General features: G+C 37.1%; 1 protein-coding gene across 1 annotated transcript in view; it reads right to left on the bottom strand.

The window, feature by feature from the left end:
* Positions 1-25,157, bottom strand: part of PRKCE (protein kinase C epsilon) — a 301,238-nt gene that overhangs the window by 102,009 nt on the left and 174,072 nt on the right. Inside the window, exons 3-9 of the mRNA XM_075042854.1 lie at positions 12,508-12,667; positions 11,286-11,320; positions 9,809-9,894; positions 7,425-7,557; positions 4,418-4,560; positions 3,135-3,231; positions 1,239-1,453 (exon numbers count right to left, since the gene is read on the bottom strand). Coding sequence (XP_074898955.1) covers positions 1,239-1,453; positions 3,135-3,231; positions 4,418-4,560; positions 7,425-7,557; positions 9,809-9,894; positions 11,286-11,320; positions 12,508-12,667 — 869 coding nt within the window. The remainder of the gene's footprint in view (positions 1-1,238; positions 1,454-3,134; positions 3,232-4,417; positions 4,561-7,424; positions 7,558-9,808; positions 9,895-11,285; positions 11,321-12,507; positions 12,668-25,157) is intronic.

Below are 25,157 nucleotides of genomic sequence, written 5' to 3'. Positions count from 1 at the left end.
ATTTGACTGCACTGGAAATATAAAGACAGTTATATACTTGCCTGAATGAAGTTGAATATTTATAAAACTAAAAGTAATGTAATTTTAGAAAATTATACCTCTGGTATTCTTTAAATTTGAAACAGACAGTATCTATTTTGTTTGTTAGTTAAGAATGCAGAAGATAAGTTTTTATCCCCTCATTCAAATATTGTAATGAGTGCCTACTAGTGAGATCTCAAAAACTAAAAAAGGAATTAAGTTGATATAGAACAGAAATTATTTCCCACTTTTATCTCCCACTTTTGGTAGTGAAATTTGTGTATAATGAACTTCGTATACAATCCCATGTACCATTCCAGCTGCTTTAAAGTTATTGATTTTAACTAATACTATTGTTTAAGGTTCAAGTCCTATACTCTGTTTAAGGTCAGTTCTGGCTTGGAGCCAGGGTAACCTTCAGAGAAAGGATTAGAAAACAGGGAGACAAAAGAACTCCTTCAGCCCTGTTCCCCTGCATCTGCAGTTCCCATCTATCAAGGAAGGAAGAGTGTACTTGTGAAACAGATTCACATTTCAGTCTTCCCCTTTGATTCCACAGTGCACAGCACTGTGAAAAGAAAATCTGTAAGCCCTGTAAATAGAGCAATACCCCTTCCACCATCATCAGTTTCCTACTGTGGGAAGGTATCTGGTGAGTTGGATCTTTGCTGCATACGTGGTATTTCTGACAGCTGCCTAAGCCTCTTGCACTCGTTGTATCTGAGTGAAAATGCTTGAGTTCTGCTTCCTCCAGCACTGAACACACCCACTGAGGAAAAATAAGCACACAAACTGTTCTGTGAAATAAGTAAACTTGAACTGGGTATTATCTAGAAAGGGAATGAACTCAGAACTCCACAGCATTATTCCTGGGCTGATTTTTCCTGCTTGACTACAACTAATTATCTTGTTGAACAGTATGTACGTAACTGTATGTATGTCTTCATTACCAATATCCTGAAATAGTGAAACATTGACATTTTGTTTCAAAAGGCTTGACCATAGTTAAGGAAGAGAGCTAAAGCACAGAAAATGCCAGCTGATCAGGAGGCTGATGTTCCTGATCTGTGGGGTAAAAGCCACTTTTACCCAATGGGCAAAATTAGGAAACCGCTAGGGTGGAAGCACTTTCTGAATGTCATTATGAATAGTTTCAAAGGAGTACAGTAAATAAAAGCCTGCACTTGAGTTTTAAAAAAAAAAAAAAAGCTGCCCACCTTGCCAAAGCTGCCTTTTCCTAATACTTTGATGAAGTTGAACTCTTCAAGACCTATTCGCTTGGTCTGGGCCTGTTTGACCTCCCCATTTTCACCATTCTCCCCAGTTTTGTTAAGCTGGTTGTCTGTTGACGTTGTAGCTGTTGCTCTGTGTTCCTCTCCCCGATTGTCAAATGATAATGCTTTTCTAATGTTGTTTTCCAGCTCTTTGATTTCTGTGGAAAAGTGAGAAAAAAGCGCTCGTTTTAACCAACCATCAGAAAAACAGCCTATGTTAGTCTGTACCAGTTTTAGGAAGGGACATACATCATCCTTGAATGCTGTATAGAGCATTCTGTGGTTAAGAATACATATTTAGCAAACTGCTTCTCCACCTTACAGTAATCAGCCAAAACCCTGCTCTAACAGGAAGGGTGGCCTTTTAAAATGAACCTTAGAGAATGACACGTCCAACTTGAAAGATAAGCCAGAATAGTAGTCAGATAGTTGTTTTTAGTGATTTTTGGGTGTTCCTGTACACAGAGAAGTATTTTGTTTTGAATACCCCTATCTTCCTGCAGCACTTACTCATCTTCCTGCTTAAGTATTTTAGGGTTGTATCTTCAAAAGTTCAAAGGATAGTTGGGCGTCCCAGTCCTTGAAGTCAACATGAATGGAGCATCTTATGCAGCTCCAGCTGTTATCAGACACCTGCCAATAAAGTATTTGACTACTTCCTAGTGCCACTTCAAGCAGCAATTGTGCAGATCTGCTAAATGGTTCTGAAGGTTTCTTGGTGTTAAACACAGTGAGTCCTGGTGACTAACAAACCCCAGCTCTGCCTCAAGCTCTTGCATAGTACTTCTGCCTGATGGCCTTGGAAGCAACAACTTTACTGGACAGCTACAAAAGTGAAATTTAAGAGAGAATTTAGACAATTCTTTGTTCTTATTTTAAGCAAAATATCAGATATTTTAAAAATAATATTTAACCAAAATACTATCTGCGAAACCAAAAGGTTGACAAATTTAAATTAGTGCTGGACTCAGAGTTTTACAGTACTTATTACCATGGAGCTTGGGAAGTGTCTTTCCTGAAAATAAGGCTGAGAAATTTCTCAACTGTAAACAAATTTCAAAAAATTTGACACAAATGTATCCATCTTCCTACATCTTGGTGTGAAGATTTTTCACTCATCAGTTTAGACACGTGATGGTACATAAGACACCTCAAAGACTTTGATTTTTAAAAACAACAATCAGGTCAGATTCAAAAAGTGCTGCTGACATACATGTTCTGTCAATCAGGCTGTTCAGCTTAATGAAATCAGGTCATATCAGTGAAGATTAAAATATTTATCTCCAAATCTATGCATGAAAAAAATCACTGAAAAGAAACAGTTTTACAAAGCCTCTGGAGTCCACACAGACACACTAGCATAGCCTAACCGGACAGAATTTTTTATTACTGCAAATGTTCAACATGGAATTGCAAGGAGGCAATTTTGTCTCAAAAACTTATTAACAGATAGAGGCTTTTCAGATAAATAAAGGCGCTCTCAGGTTCTGTGGTACTATTTAAAACGTTCTCACTCTTACAATAGAATATATAACCTCCTTACATAAAGGTATTTGGTTAGGCAAGGATTCATCTAGTAAACTTAACAATATTTTAAGATGAATGTTTTATAATTTTCCCTTTAAAAGCCACTTAATTTCACAGATTTAAACAAAATGAGAAGCAGGCCTTTTAAAAAAGTTCTTGCAGTTCCTAACATTAAACGCTTCATTTTCTGGTGGTAACTACTTTGTTGATTTGGTTCTAAAGAGGCTGGGGCTGATAGCTTTTTTACTCCTCATAAAGAAGGAAAATATGTAACAATAGATATCAGTTAGGACATAAAAAGAGATGTTTGACCTTGATCACATGGAGAAGTTGGTGCTGACTTTGACCTATCTTCTTCTGATGATGCGCTTCCAGGAACTGGTTGTTGAGTCTCTGCACCTGCAATTAGCTAAGAACAATTCCAAAAGGGGTACTCAGCTATGACATCCTCCCATGCCAAGAGGAAATTTAATTTAACAACATTAATTCACAAGTAGAAGTATGAAGGAAAGTGAATATTTTCTACCCCTAGATTCTCACTGGCAGGACCTCAACCATACACTAGATGGCATCACATCAAATGGAGACCATAATATTAAACAGAGAAATAACAAGCAATTTAAAGAAAAATAGGTTCTTAGGATGTAATAAGCATACCCAGCGAGTGGGAAAGTTTTGAATAACCACTATGAGTTTGTGTAGAAATCTATCCGGTAAATACATTTAACTACAACAAGTATTAGCAAGCACTGCAAACTAGCTCATGCAGTAATGACATGCCATCTTTTCCCAGGAGTCACAGATCCATTAATTTATTCCTGAGTTTTCTATGTTTCTGCAACATTTTAAAAGAGTGTACATGGCATCCAAGTGTGCAATAATCAGGAAAATGAACAAAACCAAATGTCAATGTTTTAAGAAATTATGGTAAAAATTGCCTATTTCTATAAGTGAGAGCAATGGGTCTGTTGTCACAATCATGCAAATAGAGATAGAAAGTGTGGCCAAATTCTGATCCAGGATACGTATTATCAATCCAGAATAACTCCATCAGCTTTGGATGTACTTGGGGTGACCTATGCCTTTTTTTCTAGAACAGTCTAGTCCTTCATATAATAGTGATGATAACCCTGGAACCGTCATCTAGCAAACAGCTCCTCTTCATGAGAATCAGTCCATTGCTCATTTATCAGCATTTATAATGTTATGGAGTAGTGCTGTGTCTCAATCAATCAATTATCCAATGCCAATTCTGAGCCAAAGAGACATTTATGTTTTTATGAACTGTTGCATCAGACACTGACTCTCTGTCTAACCTCCTTTCTCAAAATTAAAAAGCGGAAATCCTTCCAGACTCTCTACAGACCCCAGGTTTGCCAAATTGTAGCAGGTCAAAATAAATTTCATATCGAAATTCAGAATAGATGACTTGCACTCATAAATCAAAAGCCAAAGTCTTAGTTCTGTACTGACTTAAAAAAAAATTCTTGTGCAAGTCAAGTGAGTGGAACTACTAGTTGAACCCCAACTAGTAAAGTTACAATACAGCCATACTTATCTCAAATTTTTTATGTGATATGATGTAGTGAAACTACCTTTTTCCTCCTCTGCCCACTATTAGTGATCTTATCTGGAGTGACTCCAAGATCTGCAAGAACTTTAGCTATGCCTCTAGCATCTACTCCACAGTTTGGTGCCACATTCGTTTCACAGCGTCGATGTACATTCATCTTGCAAACTGCAATGAAATGTAAAGTAATAGAGTAAATTAAATACTACCTTGGCATGCATTTATCTTACTTAAACCATATCTTATTGGACCTACCAGTAACTTTTTCAAATAAATATAATTTCAGTAGAAAAATACTTAGCCGGATTTCCAGTGACACTTCAATGGTAATATAAAATTATCAACCTGATTATCATTCTTCTGCTATGATAATGCCGCACAGTGTTTTCACACAGTACCCAGAAGAGACACAGGAGCAAATGAAAATAACTAATGAACCTATAAATCTTAAATAGAATTTGAATTAGAAGAAAAGTCCTTCAGAGCTTGGATTTTAGCAGTCCACTTCCGCTCTCATACTGAGCACAACTTTAGTTCCTCATGTATTATTGCTTCTTACCCTATTTTACTCAAGTAGATTAACTACTAATGTAGGCAGGCATAAAACCAACAGTGTTTCAAGTTTTAATAAGTCTTTGGCACTGTTAGACACTCTTTCTTTAGGTGGCAATCTATTTACTAAGCTCTTTCTCTTAAATACCATCTTCTTAAAGTAGCATACTAGTAAGTGGGGAAAAAAGGTTACATTGCTTCCAGGTTATGGGTTAGGCGGGAGAAGAACATAGCTCCATTAAAAATAGCATAGCGTGGATTTGTTAGGAGTCAATGACATTTTATCTTAGACTTCATTGCCCTCTTGTGGAAAAAGGCATAAAGCAAGCAAAACTGCAAGTGCAATTAAATACTAGGTTAACATTCAATTGAACAAATTCCTCACTTCATTACTTTCTAGAGAAAAAAAATAATCAGAAAGTATGTATTTATAAAGCTGCATTTCACTATATTGTTCATCAATGATGCTTTCACTGTATAAGCCCTAAAGAAACAAATCACATTTATCTCAGACTATATACAGGTACTGTATCTGCAGCAGTAACCATGCACTTCATAATGCAGGTGCCTTTCCTTTTCAAGTATGTTTCAGTTTGCAAGAAGAGCAAAAAGAAATTGCTACACATGGTATTTTCAGTGACAAAAGCTCAGTGGCAAGGAAAATGTTTGACCTAGAATACATAACAGTGGACACTGAGGAACTGAACTGCTTGAAATAAAGTAAGCAGGAAAATTCTGCAAAGTCCAACTTCATGAACATACTTTTTACAAAGAAGCACAGGAATAAGCAGTGAAAAAAAAAAGAATAATAATAAACCTCTGGAATACACTTTTCATGGCGTTAATAACCACACTGGGCAAGCAAGTACAACTCTGAAGAAGGGAACATTGTTCAGCACTCGTTAAGAGAGAAAACAGAGCAAGGAGAAAATGATGTTTATAGCTCAGGTGAGCTCCAGATTTCATGCAGAAAATACTGCATTTTTAATAGGCACTGATTTTATGAACATGGAGAAGGCAACATAGGCTCTCTGAACTATTGTTTCTATGCAGCTGCTACACAGTAAATGCATACATATGAGAAATAACATTATTTTCTACAGTTAAGAGCAAATGAACCACTATGGTAGTTGAGAGAGAATATGAAAGTGAACTAATATATTCACAGATTAAGTGGAGAGATACTATAGCTCTGATTAAAAAATCAGAGAGAAAAAAAATCAGGTTTAATTGAAAAATCTTCCCTGAACATATCTCCACCATAATTAAGACAGCATTTGAACAAAATCTTCAATAGTAGTAAAGTAAACAGTATTTAGAGTCTAACATTTTATCACTGCTCGTTAGCTAGAATCACAAGGGAAGGCTTGAATTTCAGAATGCTCTCACTGTGTACCGCTTTGCCATGAAATAAATTTCTTCTTTCCCTTGCTGCTCAGCAATTTGTGACATGAAACATTAGGTCTGACCTTCACCTTTAGTTATGTCTGACCTTAAATACTGAAAAGGATATACTTCATAAATTATGTGTTTATACATACATGTGTGACACCACATTTCTGCAGTTGGGAAGTGTACATAACACGATTTTGGTATTTATGAAGATGGACCTACCCATTCATAAAGGTGTAACAAAATGAAAATGCTTATAATTTCATTAGGTACTACTTTCTAAGAATATTACAATCTTCATGACATAATTCCCATCAACCCACTAACTGAAGTATTTAATTCACAATTTCTAAAATATTGCTTTCCTTTGCAAGTGTTTGTACTGTTTTCTCCCCCATTTAGAATATACAAATCTGCTTGAAACAAGGTGATATGGAACCAGCCATTTCTATTAGTCAGCTAAAACAACATGTATGCACCTTCCAGCAGTAACTTCATATACAGTTACTGTATATACACAGTCCTTAAGCTGCAGAAAATAATGAATCCTTTATTTTCTGGAATAGAGGTGCTAGGCAGACCATCACAAAGGATGATTTAGCTAGATATCAGAATACCTCATCTTCTGGATATGGACACACAGGACTGGTTTCTGCCTAGCCTAACCAATACATAATAGTAATTTTTGAACATGGTATTAAAGGGAAAAGTAGCTGGAATAATGACGTTTAAAAAGTTTAACAACCATCACCACAAACCTGAAAACACAAAAGGCATATAAGCTGAAGGGATGTAAATTCTCATGCTCCTAATTTTCTGTCAACTTCTAATTTCCTATGTGGCAATAAACCTACATAGCAGTGAGTCCAAAATGTGTTTCTACACCTCTGTCCTCTGCATCTGTTATTGACTGGTGTTGCAGACAGGGTAAAGGACCATTTTCTAACCTTGATGGCAATCCCTCCAGCAGTCTGCTATTTACTTTCTATTCATATCTGTACATGCTGGAAAAGACAGAATAACTTGAACTCTTTCCAAGTTTACAAGTCACTCACAAAGAAAAAAAGCTCTGAAGTGGTAATCCTTACCTTTGCATTGTAAACCTTGTCTCAAAAGACCCCAGAGCAATGAACCACAGTGGTCACAGAAGGTGGGCACTTTGTAATTGTGAATGCTGAACTTGTGAGGCATGTTGACACTGAAACGCTGGGATCCCACTTGCTGAAAAAGGAGAGCACAGCATATTTCATTCTAAGTAATTTCTTTATAATCAGTGTATGCCGAGGCCCTGTTATGTTTTGAAACCATGCAGAATTCAAACAAGACGAAATAGGTCTGTGCTTGGATGATCTTTGCATTAGATATACTCCAGCTCTAGAGTTCGTCTCACTACTTTATTTGGGGAAAAGAGGGGGAAGGGCTGCTGTTGTTCAAGAGATAAAAACTGAAGTCTACTTCCTAGTACTTCTGGGAACAACAAATATATCGCTATCAGGAAAGATCTCCTAATGTGGAAGGCAAGGAAGTCACTCCCAATTGTTTCAGGAGCAGGAGGCCAAACTAATAGATTACTAAGAAAGAGAAATATATCACAAACCCTTTACCTTTTCATATCCCACTCTTCTTTAGATTATGAAAATGACAATGATAAATCGTTGCGTTCAGGGATTACAAGGTTCAATTAATTGCTAATTCAAGGATATCATTGATAAGTTTTTATAGTGGCCACTGCATAGCAGGAGATTTATTTCAATGTTTTTCCTTCCCTTTCCTATTACCGCTGGCTTTTCTCCAGTGATTTAGTACCCCTTCTAAACAATGAGAGCATAATATTAGCAGAGCATGCAAGCCTCCACCAGTCTGTAGCCTGGAAATATAAATCCATGCAAGAGTTTGTATCTTCCAGTGAGTACTATGCAAAAACAGCACTAGCCAAACACAGTCCTTTATCACAATCCTATGCATGCGATCAAGTTTTGGACGTAAAATACTGGTTGTGAACCAGATATTAAAGAATGCTTCCCGTAAGAAAAATGGTAGTGAATGGCACAGGAATAATGAGATCAGTTAGTGTCTCAGTCAAATTCATATCAAAGTTGGAAGAGCACCTTAAAACCATCGTTACATACAACTCTGATTTGTAATGTAAAACTAGGCTTTTTCAAGCATATAAATGTAGGGTTTTAACAAACAAAACTAAGAAATGTACTTTTTCTGTGTGGCTAAGGAACTGGGATCACCCGCAGACTACCTCACCTAACCCTATGGTGAAAGACAGTAAGCCTTTGGTGTTGCACAAAACAGAACATGACAGTGAGCATTCATTAGCTCTTCTGTTAAAACACAAACAAAAAACTTTTGTATAAGATAAAGCATTCACTGGTTACAGTTGAGGGCTACAACTATTTAGAAAACAATAAACCCCATCCCCCTCCCCAGCTGTCCCCTATCAACCCAGCCATAAAAGGATACCCCAAAGCTGAGGAGTTTAAGGGACCTGAATGCTACCAGCAGTCACATCACTCTCTGGTGTATGACTGTCCACAGAAATTAACAATAATTTCCTAATCAAGCCTAAAAGGGCCATCTTGGCTGAGAGAGATCTTAAACCCAAGTGAAAGGATTGCTTTGTTTTCTTTTCTGATCCAGAGCTGAATGTGCTGTTGGCAGACATATCTACCTCCCTGAAAGTATGGTTCTGAAGGCAGCTGATTTCATTTTCAGGTGATGTCTTCATTTATTTAAATGTGTGATACATAAAGCACATACTGTGTTAATTCTGTTAATATACAAAAAGCTTGCTAGAGGTAGGGAGTAATTACACTGGAAAACCTGTTAACTATGCAATACCTTGTGTTAATCACTAGTATCTTGTACAATAACCATGGGCCTTCTTCAACACACAGATGGCTTTTGTTATAAATTTTGACAGTTTGGATGTGGTCTTTGTTGAGGTGAGGCTTTGCAAGCAAATTCTGGGCAGTCTTTTATGTTGATGCAAGACACCCAAGCATGCCTATCCTATCAGCTGGTAATGACTCAGCCACAAAAAATGCAGTTAAGGGATAAAGGGTTCCAGTCTGCTTCTTTTGAATTAAAATGACAAAACTCATATTAACTTAGAAATAGACAATGTTAAAAATGAAAAGAAGTAGAAAGAGCTCACTGAGACTTTAACCATTCAGATGTAATAAAAAGTTTACTAATTAGAAATAAATTGCTGTATAATAATTCCCATGTAAATGAAACTGTTATGGTAATCTGTCATTACAAAGTAAATTGCTGTATAATAATTCCCATGTAAATGAAACTGTTATGGTAATCTGTCATTACAAAGTAAATGCTATATCACAAGATGACCAGAAGGGCACAAAAAAGTCTGTAACATTTATTGATTAAACAGAGGAGACGACACTACTTTGAACAGATGAAAGAGAGTTTTATCTAGAAAATTTATTTTATAAACATTTACCTCATCGTGAGTTTCCTGTTTTTTTAAGCCAGCACACTTCGTTATTATAAGTTCATGGCATCTCTTGTGGACTACACAAGTGCAAACTATAAACAAAAAACAGATAAAAGAATGAGTTTCCATGAAGATTGATTTGAAAGCAAAAGGCTGATGTCAGATGACTAGAAATGCTGGGACTTGAAAGGCTGCAAGTGACTGGTGACTTGGTGACTCCTATGAAGTAAGTCTGGCTTAGAAAGGCAGAAGATAGTGGACTTTCAAGAGACCAATGAATCTTAACAGAACTAAAGCATATCTGCCAAAATCTCAGTACGTAAAACTACAAATTATCTTCTGAAGTATTAATAACAATTTTTCTCAATTTTTACATATTTGATTTCTTTATCTGATGAAGTCCACAGTCTCCACTTTATATGAGACACAATGGCAAAAACAATTTCTGTCTGAAGAGCTTCCAGAGGAAAAGACATATAAAGATAACTCATTGTAAAAGTCAAGGAACAGAAAAAACAAAGTCGAACATTCTTTCTGTAGCACACAATAAGTTGATAACCGTAAAAGGTTTCAGGAGGCAAAAATGCTTTATCAATATTCATACTGATTACTTAATCAATGAATAACATTTGCAGATATGACAGATAAGATTAAAAATTACAAGGTCTATCATACTGTAGGATTCAAGGTCATTAAGTGAAGAAAAAACCTTCAGAGTGAAATAATGAATTTCATTTTCTTCTAGCTTTGGTCATTGTTGTAAGAAAAAAAACACATCAGAACTCAAGGAACCTCTGCTGTATGTTAATACAGTAATTCTTATTATAGCATGTAAACCCATTATTTGTGTTTATTTATTTACAATGAGATTTCATCAAGTCTTTTGTAACTGAAAAATCATCACTAACTTGATTATTTCTACTTGTCAAATGAGAATTAAACAGAAAAGCACCATCCCAAGAGATGACTGCATAAAAAATTAAGAGTACAAGAAATTGAGTTAAAAAATGGAGTTGAAAATGAAGCACTTTTGCAGTCTTTGCTATAACCTTCTCTAATGATGACCTCTATAATTATCTATTTAATTACAGTCTTTGCAATTACCTGGCATTTTGAAACAAAGAATCTTAAGCAGAATAAAGAATTCACAATTTTAAAATGCAAGAAGTGAAAAATGAAGAAGCAAACATCCACAGATTCGGCCCCCTAGTTGGATGTGCATCAAGAGATACCTAGGACCTACTGTTCAGTAATGTTAATTGTGCCCCTACCTCATAAATGATGCCTAATAGCAACAGTTTTGAAAAATCATACTGTGACTTGCTCTAAAGATTGTATCTCTGGCGAGACAAACTTATTCTGATCATCTTGTGCTAAATTCTTGGCACTGTACATATACAAGGACTGATGAAAATACCTTATTAGTTAAATATTATAACATAATACATATATTCAAACTGTCTCCATGTAGTTTTTCTCTTACCTTGACATTGGTATCCCTGTTTTCCTATTACACCCCTGAAAATAAAACAGTGTTTTAGCAAATGAAGAATACAAATATTTTTAAAAATGAAAAACATTTTTTCCTCTCCTTACTGGACGTGCACAAGTTTAAAAGAATAGCCTCTTATAACCAATAATCTGATAACTGCATGCCTAGACTGAGATCAGTTCAAAGTAGGAAACACATTTCAGCTGCTAAGAGGTAACAGGTAGGACGATAGGCCATGAAGAAAATCAGAAGTAAAGACACACTTACTATAATAAAATAGGCAAAGCCAAAGGGTACATAGAGATGGAAGCCACAAGCTGGTAAAATAAGTCATCAAGCAGGCCTCTAAATAGACAGAAGATTGCATTTGCCAATATTGTTGCTTGAAATCATCTTAGCTAAAAAAAGAAAGGCTAACCTATATTCTTTAGAGTAATGTAGCTGAGTTCATAGACAATTTGCATAATTTCACATTAAGAAAGACTGATTCACTACACACTCTTAAGAAATATTAATTATGGATCACTCACATCAGATCTTATGTGTATTAATGTGCAAAACAGTATCTCTAGGTAACTTTGGAAAACATCAATAGAGTTGCTGAAAAATAACTGAAAACTGAATGTCTCCACCAATTCTCCCTATCTGACAATTAAGATTACTCAAAACTAATGTAAATGATTTCTAAAAGGGAGTTCTTGACATATGTTGTAATAATAAAGACCCTGTACACTGAGCACCCAAAATCCTGGATCACTAGAAGTCTAGTATTCCCATAATCCATTAACTTCAGCAGGATATATGGAGCTTGGCACTGCCTAGGAGGAAGATGGTGATACTTAGGCCCCTAAAGAAGAATTCAGTCATCTTGGCAAAACATAAAGATCTAATATTAGGTCTAAATCTACATTTAGACACTTACAGAACACTAGACTGGCTGTCTACCTAGAATTTACCGTGTGTACTAGACAGGAAGAGATTGAACTTTGTGGCTCAGAGGAGAAAAAAAACAAAAATACAACAAATTCTAATATTTGTGACGGAAGTTTAACAGTTTTCTATTACCGTCTGCAAACTGGTGACAGCTTAATATTAAAATGAAGAGGAAAAAACTACTACTCTTTATACCCATTTATACTCCAGCAAAACAGGAGGGCATGTTAGCTCCTCAGCTCAAAGTTGCAAAGAAAGCAAAGTCAAAGTTGCTTCATACCATATAAAATCTCTGCAGTGTGAACAATATGTTGGTTGTCTAAGATAGGTGGCCATGAACTTGTGTCCATTAACCTGATGTACTCTGCGTCGCACAGCACCCTGCCGCTTTCTGGGGCGCATACGTTCCCGGAACACACGTTCTTCATTGTCTTTGGGTGCTGAAAGAGAGGGAAAAAAAATAAGCATGGCTGTATCAGACACAAATATGGGAAAACTCAAATGCAATACATAAGTGGATATTCTCCAAAAATAAAAATAATCGTCTCCAACTAGCAGTGCAAGATAACTTCCCTAAGTTGTGGGTCACTTTTTTCTTTTTTAGCATGAATTACTAAAGGACAAGGGTTTTCACTGCCTAGTACAGGAACTTCTATTTGTTCTAAAACTTTATCTGTAAATTCATACTAAGCTGGGAATAAGTCTTCTGTGCTTTATCACTATCAAGCACACTGACAACCTCTTTAACAGTAATTACACAGTTAGATTCTCCAAACAGCTCAGAGTTGCACCTCATTTGATCTTCTGGGGGGGGGGGAAATCCACCCTGGTCCCCATGCACTCAGAAGGTGCTGACACAAGCGCAAGAAAGCTGAGTACAAATACATATTATCAAGAAGAACAAAAATTCCATCCAGAACTGATTACTTTGTAGAATTCCTGATTAAGAGCTGAGCTTCAGGCTCTTAGAATCCACTTTGATACTAACAGACTTTCAGCAAAATGTTGCTGAAAGGGAAAGTTGTTGTTCCTCTTAAGCAATTCCTGTTCAATTGTATATGAGATTTAATGGTAGAGGAAGTAAAAAATGAAGTTGATATATCTCAGAATGAAAACTTCTGGAAAGAATCCTCCAGAGTGCATCAGGTCTTTTTTCCCAAGGCTTTATTTTAAAAAGTATCAGTAACAACTCCATAGTATTCTGTATGCAGTAAGCAAAAGCTGAGGAGGAATTAGCAGTGAAGAATAGTACATAGTTGTTAATGAAGGACAGATTTTACAAGTATTCCTTGAGCCACTTGTGTCTCTGCAAAATAGAATATCAGATTTGGGGGGGACCACATTCAGTCATCCATTGCCAACTGAACCTATGCACTCACTACTTCAGTACATGTAACACTTTGAAATGTATTTAACACTTGTCATTCTCTGAATTTCAGCTACCCTGAATCATTACAATGGCCTAAAGATGTCAACTTTGGTCTGTTGCAAGCTTTTCTGTACATGAATGAGTTCTCCAAGCAACAGTACAGTATTTAACAACAACACAAAGAAAATTAAAAGCCTAAGAACAACTCAAATCTGTAACAGTCTCAAATTCTTTTACAAACACTGAAATAAACCCTCTTTTTGAGGGTTGTTGTCGTGGTTTAACCCCAGCCAGCAACTAAGCACCACGCAGCCGCTCACTCACTCCCCCCCATCCAGTGGGATGGGGGAGAAAATCGGGAAAAGTAGTAAAACTCGTGGGTTGAGATAAGAACGGTTTAATAGAACAGAAAAGAAGAAACTAATAATTAATGATAACGATAACACTAATAAAATGACAACAGTAGTAATAAAAGGATTGGAATGTACAAATGATGTGCAGTGCAATTGCTCACCACCCGCCGACCGACACCCAGCTAGTCCCTGAGCGGCCATTCCCCCCCCACTTCCCAGTTCCTATACTAAATGGGACGTCCCATGGTATGGAATACACCATTGGCCAGTTTGGGTCAGCTGCCCTGGCTGTGTCCTGTGCCAACTTCTTGTGCCCCTCCAGCTTTCTTGCTGGCTGGGGATGAGAAGCTGAAAAATCCTTGACTTTAGTTTAAACACTACTTAGCAACAACTGAAAACATCAGTGTTATCAACATTCTTTGCATACTGAACTCAAAACATAGTACTGTACCAGCTACTAGGGAAGACAGTTAACTCTATCCCAGCTGAAACCAGGACAGTAGTAAAATTAAAAAGTATTGATTTGGAATTCCTAGAAAATGGTCTTAAATTAAGCCAATGGATGGATATTCTGGGAAAATACAGAGTACAGATCTGTGAATTGAGATCAACTTCTTTCAGTGCACAGCAAGGGCTAAAACCCATGATACCAGAAAATTCATTTATGCACCAAAAAGCCTAAGCTCCTTACACATTAACATCTTACAAAAAAATTCATACTCAGAGTGGTTTTTCACCCTAAGAACACACATCTGTGGGATGGCCTGAATATCATTACTTTGCTATTCTAAGCGAGCTCTCAGTAAATAAACATTGACTTATATGCAAAGCTACCCCTTTTATTTATGCCAAAGAACAATCTAAGAGCAATGGCTCTGGGTCCCCCTTCAAGAAAGAGATAACTACCACCACATAGTTATCAATTATGTTTATTTTTATTTTGTCAGTTATGTTTACTTTTATGCATTAAGCAAAACTCTGATGTCTAATAAATACCACAGCTGCTTGAAAGACTGTCTTCCACAGAGAATACGTAACAAGAAGTTGGAAATCCTACCAAAGACTCCTATTTCCAGCTTCTGAATGATTTATTGTCTTTACATAGCTGCTGGAAACCTTTTAAAAGTTATTATTATAGGAAATAATTCTCTATTAACATGGAACTGTTCTTTTGGTTATCAACCAGATTGTAGAATTTGCTAAAGTATGCAGTCTGGATGTGAGAAAGTTAAAATCCCACTCTCCTGGAAAGGGTTCCCAAAAAGTTATCTGCTTATATGAAGTGAACAAGATGTTCTGACAGTGCACAGTTCACACTTGATATGATAATCAGTCTACAATACCACTTTTCTCCTTTTTTCATCTTAAGTGTAATTCTTCACAGATAAAGCACCTGTAATTTTACAGAGCAGATAAAAGTCCTCTTCTTGTTTTGGCTAGATAAATACAGTATCATGACAATTTATTTTTTTTTTACCAACAAAGTCTTAAAACCAATTTTACTGTATTACTTTCAGTTCTATATTTAATACTTTTATGAAATTCCATTTTTCACTTACAATATTTATAGTTAAAATAAAACAACAGAATAGCATCTTTTTCAGAAATGCACTAACTTGAAAACAGATACAAGGAATACACCTGAAATTATCCAATTGAATGGCACGCCTCAGTTACCGATATCATTTCCACACAAACAGCATCTTTGTGTGTGAGAAGGATGCTCAAACAGCTCAGGGAAATGTAGTTTTCTTAGTCTCTGGGATAAAGTTGGAGGTCCTTTAGCCAGTTCCCCCAAAACTGTTTCTCCTGTCAGTCTGCTGTTCCACATTTATCACTAACGACTAGCACTTGGCCAAATCTGTGCACTGCATCCTCCTGTAGTGTCAGACTGCATAGATGAACTGCGTGTTCAAGAGCAGTGACTCCCCAGCAGCGACTCTGCCTCCACCTCACCTCTCATCACAGCCTGCGCAGAGCCCCCACCTTGTCAGCTGGCAGCAGTACTTGTTTGGGGGGGTTGGAGAAGCATCTGGCATTACAGTGCATGACTAGACACTGGATGACTGGACACCAGCCTTTCATCAAAGCAGATCAAGTCACAAGAGAAATTAATTCACCCATGAGTTTTACACTGAGTTTACATTAAGTTCAGCTAGCTTGTTCACTGTTACCCAACAAAACTACATAAGCAATGCTTTTCCACAGTCCTCAAGCAAAACGCTGCCATGTTTTGCATGAATCATACCGCTGTTGGGGACCACAGGCACAAAACCAGGCAGTAACTTTCCCAGGTGACTCAGAAGCAGACGATCACATCTGTGCTGGCTCATACCCAGGGTTGGGAACCATTCATTTCTAGTAGCACTAACAATAGTCTAATGTTTAAATTAAAATCCATTTATCTCGTAATGAACAGCCACACTAGAGACGTTCATTTAACTGTCTGAATACATCTACTTAGAAGGGGAGCTACACTGCTCTCCCCAAACTTCTCTCATTGTTTGCAAGTAAGAAAACAAAGATTATTAAATGCTATCAGAAAACAGGGAGTACTTGGTAAAATCCCCGACATTTGTGTGATACAGCCAACTACTGTTTTCAAGCCATACTTTAGAAAATATTAGCATCCCAAACAAAATTGGCCTTTTAAATATATTCTAAAAAGAAAAAGTCCGACAGTGATATATAATAGATTCTAGAAAATACCATTAGGATTCTGCATGCTATGTGTGGCATTTCTATTCTTAGCAGAGGAGTTCAAATTAAAATTAAGTGGATTTGTCGAAGTCAGCCTATAGGCAAGTTCTAACATAAACAGTAATTTCTTCTCACAGTATTCTACTAAATAGTCACAGAGGGTTATCGTCTCCTCAGTAAAAGCTCTTTCTTTATGTAACATACATTCTGTTCCCTGTTTTGATTTTGAGTCCTTCAGCCCTTTGTAATATTCAGTTTATCCTTTTTAATGCATTTATTTAACTTTTGTTTTCAAAAGGAGTAAGAAACACTCATGATAATTTCCAAGTGTTCATGGAAAATACTGTCAATGCAGCACACTGAGTTTAGGTTTTATATGATGGTACTTGGGAACTGGCAAATTTAGAACTAATTTTGTCTCAAAACTATACCTAGTAAGGCCACTACTTCTTTTCACTGCAGCCAGGAGTAACTCTGAATTATTTGGAAAACAAAAGCATATAATTGCTTTTATAGACTCATACCTACATACAAACGTATTGCCTACTTTTCAAAGACTGAAAAGACTAGCAGGCTTAACTCCAAGCTCTTAGAGAAGAGTTAGAAAAGTCAGAAGTATCTGGCATGCAAAATTGCACAAAATTCATAAATACTTGCAAAATGGATGTTTAAATGAACTGTCTGGAACTATATTTAACACTGTCAATCATGCAGTATGTTAAGTATGAATTATAAGTCATAACTTAAAAGATAAGAAAGTGACACATAATGCTCAGCAACCGTAAAAGGGGGCAAGATTGGAGGAAAAAGACCCTGTACACCATATAATAAAGGCTTGACCATGTCTGGTCTCGTTTTATACTAAAACGATTTCAGCATAAATGTGAAGGGTTCAGTGTGGAGCACTAACCACAACAGATAGAATTATCCTGCATAGCAAAATGTGCCATTTCCATTTATCATCCTCTATGTTGTAAGTACTCATAGAATTCTGACAACAAACAAAAAACTGCAAAAAATATGGCAGAAAAAGAGAGAGAGATTACATGCATAGAAAGGTTTTTCAGCATTTGTTATTGCTCAGAATGCTGACTTCTAAAAGGGAACATGCTGGGCACTTCCCTTAATTGGAGGGGATTGGCATTGAACAATAACTATGTTTGGGGAAGAAAAAAATAAATCAGATGTTTTCATTAAATGGCTACTGCCCCATCAAAGCCAAACTGTAGACCATGTACAACGGTGACACTTGCAGTGACGAGTGTAGCTGCCAGGTAACCCCATGCAACAGAACACTGACACCTCCATGGTACTTCTGGCACAAAGGGCTTTTCACCCTGGGCATCTTCTTGGGTGTCTTCACGTTGCTGTCATCCATAACTACAACCAGCATCCAGAAAAAAAAGCTGGTTTAATATCAACCCTTAGTAATTACAACAGGGCCTGAACTGAACAACAAAGGCAAAGGAACAATGATTGCATTGATGTTTAATTGCTGAAGATGAAAATTAAGAGCTTTCGTATCACATTTAAATCTGACCATTTTAACCAGTATGTATGTACTGAAATAGAGCTTTTGTTTTAGCACTATATAACATCTAAAGAGAGGAGGGATATTGACACAGGAGAGGTAATTTGCCTAAAGTTATGAGGGAAAGTGAGAACAGGCAGGAACAATGTCCAGGACTTCTCAGGTTTCAGGATGGAGTGTAACCAGATCATTATGTATCAAAATTATGTCTCAAAGGATTATTCTCAAACTCTGGTTTGGGCCTCTATAGTAGAAGCATATATACTGTCATCAAGATTTCTCCAGGCAGAAACTGTTACAGGATTTTGCCTTTAAGGCTTCAATATTCTTTAAAAAAAAAAAAAAAAAAAAAAGCTTAACACCCCAATATATTTACATTTCTATCTCCTTTCTTTTAAAAAAGACTTGCTTAGTAGTAACAGATGCAACAAGCTAATTTTGCAACTTTGAAATAAAAAATAGCAAGGGCTGTTACTGATGAACACAGAAATTAATTGGCTAGTCTACCACAGTCATAGGAAGATCATGCAATTTTTTTTGTGCCTTTTTCTAGAAGTATAATATTTCCAGACTATTTCTTTAACAAGGAATAAACACACAGGTTTTGCTTACTGTATCTAAAATGTGGTTTCTTTAGGAAAGCTGATGGGAAATTTCTTGTTTAATAGAAGAGTCAGATCCTTAGGTAGCACTATATTATTAAAGAAAACGATGAGTGTTACTAAAGAAATGAAAAAATGCTCACAGAATGGGTGAGTTTTAGAAGCGATAGGTGTCTTGACAAGTCATGTCTGTTAACATGAACTATTTACTGAATGCATTGAAGGATAAATTGCATTTTAAAGTATATCAAGCCCAAATAAGTTGGGTAGCTTTGTAGCATGGGCTCATGCTCAAATGTATTTGCCTTCAAACACATGCTTATCTTTAAATGCTTAAATTCTTGTCTAAAAGAGAGATTTTGCCTATATGTATTTAAAGACTTTCCTTGACATGCAAACAGATAAAAGCTTTTGGGGTTGTGACAGGCACACATTTTTGTTTCGGGGCTTCTTTTACTTTCCTTTTAAAAAAAACAACCAAACAACAACAACCCAAACCTATAAAGCTACCCAAATGACTGTTTACACATGGTTCAAACCTTCTCTATATACTTAATTGTTATCACGAACACATTCATTAGCGCACTCAAAGCTGAAGGGACAACAGTAACTCCCCACATCCTTTAAAAAGGAAGTACTTTCATATTTGATTCACTCAGTGAAGGAGAACATATAGTCCAGAAGTGCTAAAGAGTCTCATAGATACTGAAGGTCTGATTGCAATTTCTGCACATGGAGAAGTCCGATGTAGTTTTCAGAAATGTCCCAACCTTGCTGGCTGGCAATAATTTGGACCAAGTGTTCAGAACCAGGAGCGTGGAGCCTTGTACCTGAGGTGATCCGGTGAAGTACCGCTGCTGCCCCAGCTGTGGCCCATCTGCTCTGCTGCAGCAGAGGCTGGGGTGAGGGAGGATTAGTTCCCATACATGCTCAAGCAAAATCCTCCTTCAAATGACTTTGAGACTTTCCTTAAGAAAGCCTTCAAGGTGAGCCCTCACAAGTTTCTGCTCTCATCTGCACAATGCCTGCAGAATTAGCGACAACTTACACAAGCTTAAGGTATTAACAACATAGAATTACACATTGTTGTCTTCAGATGATCATACAGCATGTTTTAATAAATCTAATATTTAACGAACTTCTGTTTTATAGGAACTGTTGATTGAACAACTGGTAGGGGATGGATATAAATATAGGGCACTACATCCATTTTTTAGGCCCCAGGAGGCTCACACAGATGACAGGGGTACTGACCTCATCTTGGAGGGTGAATGTAGCAATTCCTATAGATAAACAGCTGTCATATTCACAAAGTAAGCAAATCAGAGACAGTTTCCTCCTACTTCCTCTCAATTTCTTTTTTGGTGGTATTTAACATTAATGATTTTAAGAAATACAGTATTCCTGAAATAAAGAACTTGTAACTACAATTTTCACATTACATTTTATTTGACAAAAGAAGTTATATTGCTAGAAATACCACAGGGAAGTTATTGCTATATGACAGGTTTTCTGAAAAGTCAATTTCATATCTCAAGATTTTTTTAAAAATAAAATTTCAACTTCCAAGACTTTTTCCACAAGACAGAACTCAGAGCTTTTTCAGTAAGAAAGGAGATGTCACAGACAACAGGAAAAAAAAATATCAATGCCGACTAAGGTTATTCTGGTCTTCCAGTGTTATCTTTCAGGAGGAACAAACAGGCTCACTCTAAACACAATGCCCTTATGTCAATAAATCTGCAATAGAAATTAGAGAGGTGGAAATGCATTCTACATATGGTAGATACTAAAGCTATTATTCAGGAGAAAAATCTTACTCCACAGAATGTAATGGGTCTACTCATGTCTCAACTAGTAATGTAAAATAATAATTCGTAAAATGCAGAACAGTTTTTGTGCCATAACTTGACATGATAAACTTACAGGAAGAAAATTAATTTAGTTTGTGTCAGTGACATTCACTTCATGTGGATACAGTGTTAGTAATGAGTGGTATTAGTAGCCTAGTGTTAGTATTGATAGTGTTAATTCCAGACAGGCTAACAAGGTGCAATATCTCTTATTAAATCAACTACTTACTAAATCTAAAGAAGTACATGGTCTTTTGAATGAAGAAACTACATATCTATTATATTATTATTATAAGATTATTATAACTATGATCAGACCGAAAGCCATCTTTGGGACTAGATTTCCCTACCCTTATTGCTGCAAGTCTGCAAACACATCCTGCAATGTGATTGCAGAGTGCTCCTCAGAGCATCCCCAGCCACTTGTGGTAGTAGTGGTGGTGGTTGACAATCTGGTGACACACACTCATATTGATTATCCTTTGGCTGTCTTCAGGAAAGAAGGAAAATGTGAGAAAACATCACAGTCAGGGCTGCTGTGGAAGATGAATTTTCAAAGTGGTGTATACATGCATGTTTATTTTAACAGAGCTCCAGGCTATGGAATTATCTGCAGGGTCAACTGATCTCTGTAGGGTGAACACCTGAGCTGCTGGCCTTTGTCAGTTCCTGGAAAGGAAATGGTGTTGTGATGCTAAGAAGGAAAACAAGCATTGTGAAAATTTCAGGACAAAGCCCTTTTCCCAGAGGTAACTATTAAACCAGACAGATCCTGAATGACAGTATTTTAAGCATGTGTTTATGATAGATCAGAGAAGTTCAGTAATCTTTTTCTATTAGTTGCAAAAGCTACATAGAGCGCAATGAAACAGGGCCTTGTATGACTGGGGTTTCTGGTCTTTCAGAAGAGTTGTTTCTTAAATATTTTTTCAATCCCAGCTTTGTTCCTTTGCCATAGAATAACAGAAGCATAAGTAGCAGGCACCTAAGAGATGCCCAAGCCCTGCCTCCTGCACTGGGGAAGGGTCTCGTGTACTTCAGGCATTCTCAACTTCCATTCTTCTGATGGTTCTTGAAAATCTCCAACAAGGGAAATTCCACAAAACTCTTATGTATCTTGTTTCACTACTTTGGCAGGCAGGCTGTTTTGCTGATAGCCAGCCTAAATCCTTTTGTAGTAAATTATGCTGGATGAGTGAATGGCAACCTGAAAAAGCAAGTTTTTGCCAGCGCAGAAACTACTGAAGTATCTGTAGCAAGGCAACCATTATCCTGCTGTATACCATGCAAAAGACCAGGGGCTGGGGATAGCCAGAGACACAGTGAGATGTTACAGAAAAGACGATTGTAGAAATTTTGCATACTTCTCAGGACACAGCAAGACAGAAGCTGCTTTGAACTAAACAGGCCCCTGTGGATATTCCAGTTACAAGCTAGCTGCAGAAAAGCCATGAAAGTAAAAAGGGGAATGAAAACCACTTCCTGCCTTTAAGCTACTAAATCTATGTAGGGTTCGGCATTCGGAAGATCTCGCGATGTCACGGAAAGTTAGAGGGTTAGTTGTAGCCCTGTGATGTACCTGTAATCCTGCCTCCCCTTGTTAGTATAAAAGGAATTAACTGCGCAATAAAAGGCGGAAGTTGGCGCTCACACTGTGTGTGTTATCTGTCTCTTTCCCTGGTCTGGGCCGACCAGTGATCTAAGCATGGCACCTTGATATGTAGTGAACACTACAAATCTCCATCACCTTGTTGATTCCATTTCCAGATACCCCTCCTGATAGCAACAACTTGTTTCCATTCAAGCTTATAAATGCATGTAAAAAGGCTCACTTGCACCAAAATCTCCACATTAAATCTTATCATTCCATGTAACCATATTAAGGACCTATGGTGTATAACCTACACAGGTCAGAGAAGACAGTTTTATACTGCTTATACCCCTCCCAAAGCTCAAGCCTGTGATATACATTACACATTCAGGTTTCAGAGTGCTTCACAGTGGCAGTGAAATCTTCTTGCCTACAACTGGGAAAGAGGCCATTCTGAGGTAGTCACCATTGCAGACATGAAAAGTACACAACCTTCAGTAAGTTTACATTGGAGAAGTGATTCCTTTTGCTTTTTAAAATTTTTCTTTATTTGTTTCTCAATAAAGTACTAACTACTTGCTTGTATCCTCCATGGGTCAGAGGGAGTCCACTGCAGAACTGCTTGTGATTCAGAAGAGCCTCACACAGCACCTATGTAATAACTGAGAAAGCCAGAGAAGATTACATAGCAGCTCCTTCATCCCAAACAGGAAGAATCCTTCCCATTAGACTGATGTCGGTATAAATTAAAAAGCACTGAATCCTCAATACTTTGCTCAAAAAATGCTCAGGAAGGGCAGAGGGAGTTTCAAGAGCAGGGAGACTGACAGTGATATATTAATATTTTATTTACAGATTTTTTTCTTATACTTTCAGATAATGGCAATGATATTTTTCAACAAATGAAAATAGAGGCTGTAAAAATTTGAAGTTGTTTCCCCCCCAACAATATTAAAGTAGTAAAACACAAAGTATCTGTACCTTCTTGTAGATAAACCCACTGATAAGACTGTAATGGTTTTGATAAACAGAAGAGGATTTGACCCCAAGCAGTAGGAAGTGTTATTAGAAATAACAAGTGAGACAATTATCTTCATGACCACTGTTTGCCAAATAGTTTCAGGATGCCTCATACGTGTTTTCTCACTGTAACTACAGTAGCTTTATCTGCTTAGGCAAATACTTTACAATCCTATTAAATACTCAAATTATTAAGTGTTGGGAAAGAAATCTTTCAATAGTGAAACAAGAAAGCAAACTATTATTATTTCAAAATAACTTAAAAGGCTCTGTTTTCTGAAGTAAGTTGATACTGAGGGTTGTCTGTAGAAAAAAGTATCTAGGTACTGTTAAATTATTTCTTGTTCTTATGACATATTCTTGGTAATTTTTTGAATTAGAGAATGCACCATAGTATCTTGATGCATGTTAGAAACAAGCACCTGGTTGCCACTGGTATGAGAACTCCTCCATGCAAGCTCTTCAACTAGCTAGGAAGCGAACTCGGGTAAAACTTAAGACCAGTCTGCAGGAATGGCTGGAGACTGGGTTGTCATTGAAATGTGCTCTGAGACAGCCCCACTACGGCAACCTGAGGCACTGGGTCTGCACCAAGGAGACCCGGACAGCCACCTAACGGATGGCAGCCAGGCAGCCTGACAGAAAGATTAAGCTTTCTAATATAATCACAAGCAGTTTTAATCCTGTTTCTCCTTTTGTTTCACCACTTAGGTCTTTTATATTGGCTCTGCACACTAAAACCACTTTTGCTCTGCAGCGGAGCCTGCAGGGCACTGAACAGGTAAAAGGGTGGGTCCTCATCTGAACTGCACAGTTAATTTTTTCCTTTCTTTGATGGAGGGTGTAGGAGTCTATAGGTAATCAACCTTTGGACTTTTCACTTCTCACAACTTTACTGTTGAGCTGTGAAACTTGTTTCACTTAAAACAAGTGAAAGATATTAGCGTTACCCATCACCTTAGAAAGTACTGTTCTCAAAGGCAGCTGCCACCAATAAGTAACATCTGCCACTACTTTTCCCTTTTTGGCCCAATACATAACCCATAACATGCTTTCACCAGTGTTCCAACATGTTGCTGCTCCTTCTGGTTTGTATCTTTTAATAAGGGCCATATTATGACAATCCTGTCACCCTCTACCAACGTTCTCATCTTGCCCATTTCCTAAGTGGGCAGTTCTTGCAATCATTTTAAGAGACAAAAATCAGCAGCAAAAGAACTAATTTCCTCTTTCCATTGTCCTTCTTGCAAATGTGGGAGGAATTTTACTAATTCTGACACCACCCCCAAAGGCACACAACAAAAGCTTAATTAAGAATGTCTCTGACTCACAAGCAACACTATTAAAGCAACTCTCCCATCTATGTCTTTCAACATTAAATATATTATTACTAATTTCCAGTCAGAGAACAGTAATAGATATATTATGTAAATCCTGAAGTACTCATGATTTATTATCAGCATACTACTTTAAAAACCCTATTTAGCAAAGCATTTCTGAATATGGCTATATAAAAGACCATATTCATTGTGCCATGGATTTCAATGGAAATCTTCCAATATTTAAAGCACTACTTACCTGCCCTGCTAGATGTTAATTCTACACAATGATTGCACGGGAAAAATGGAAATGTGCTAAACACTATGTTCTTTCTCCCTGCCAGGCTTATAGGCACAGCATCGTGAGGTAATTGCAAATGGTGAGTTTGCATGTTGTCAGCAGAGCCTGAATGTGTTATACAGGTTTTCACAGGGGCGGATTGACATGACAGGGACAGGGGGATGACCACCCTCACGACCTGTCATTAGCAGAACTAGTATTTCTCAGTGACGAGATTAAGTAAGAGAAGTTTTAACACTTCTTATTTGCTTTTGGATTTCAATATACAGGTTATTTTATGTCCAAACTCTA

The sequence above is a fragment of the Buteo buteo genome, chromosome 12 (genome assembly GCF_964188355.1).
Source record: "Buteo buteo chromosome 12, bButBut1.hap1.1, whole genome shotgun sequence".
Taxonomy (NCBI): domain Eukaryota; kingdom Metazoa; phylum Chordata; class Aves; order Accipitriformes; family Accipitridae; genus Buteo; species Buteo buteo.
Note: the sequence above shows the minus strand (reverse complement) of the source record. Positions and strands in the feature narration are given on the sequence as shown.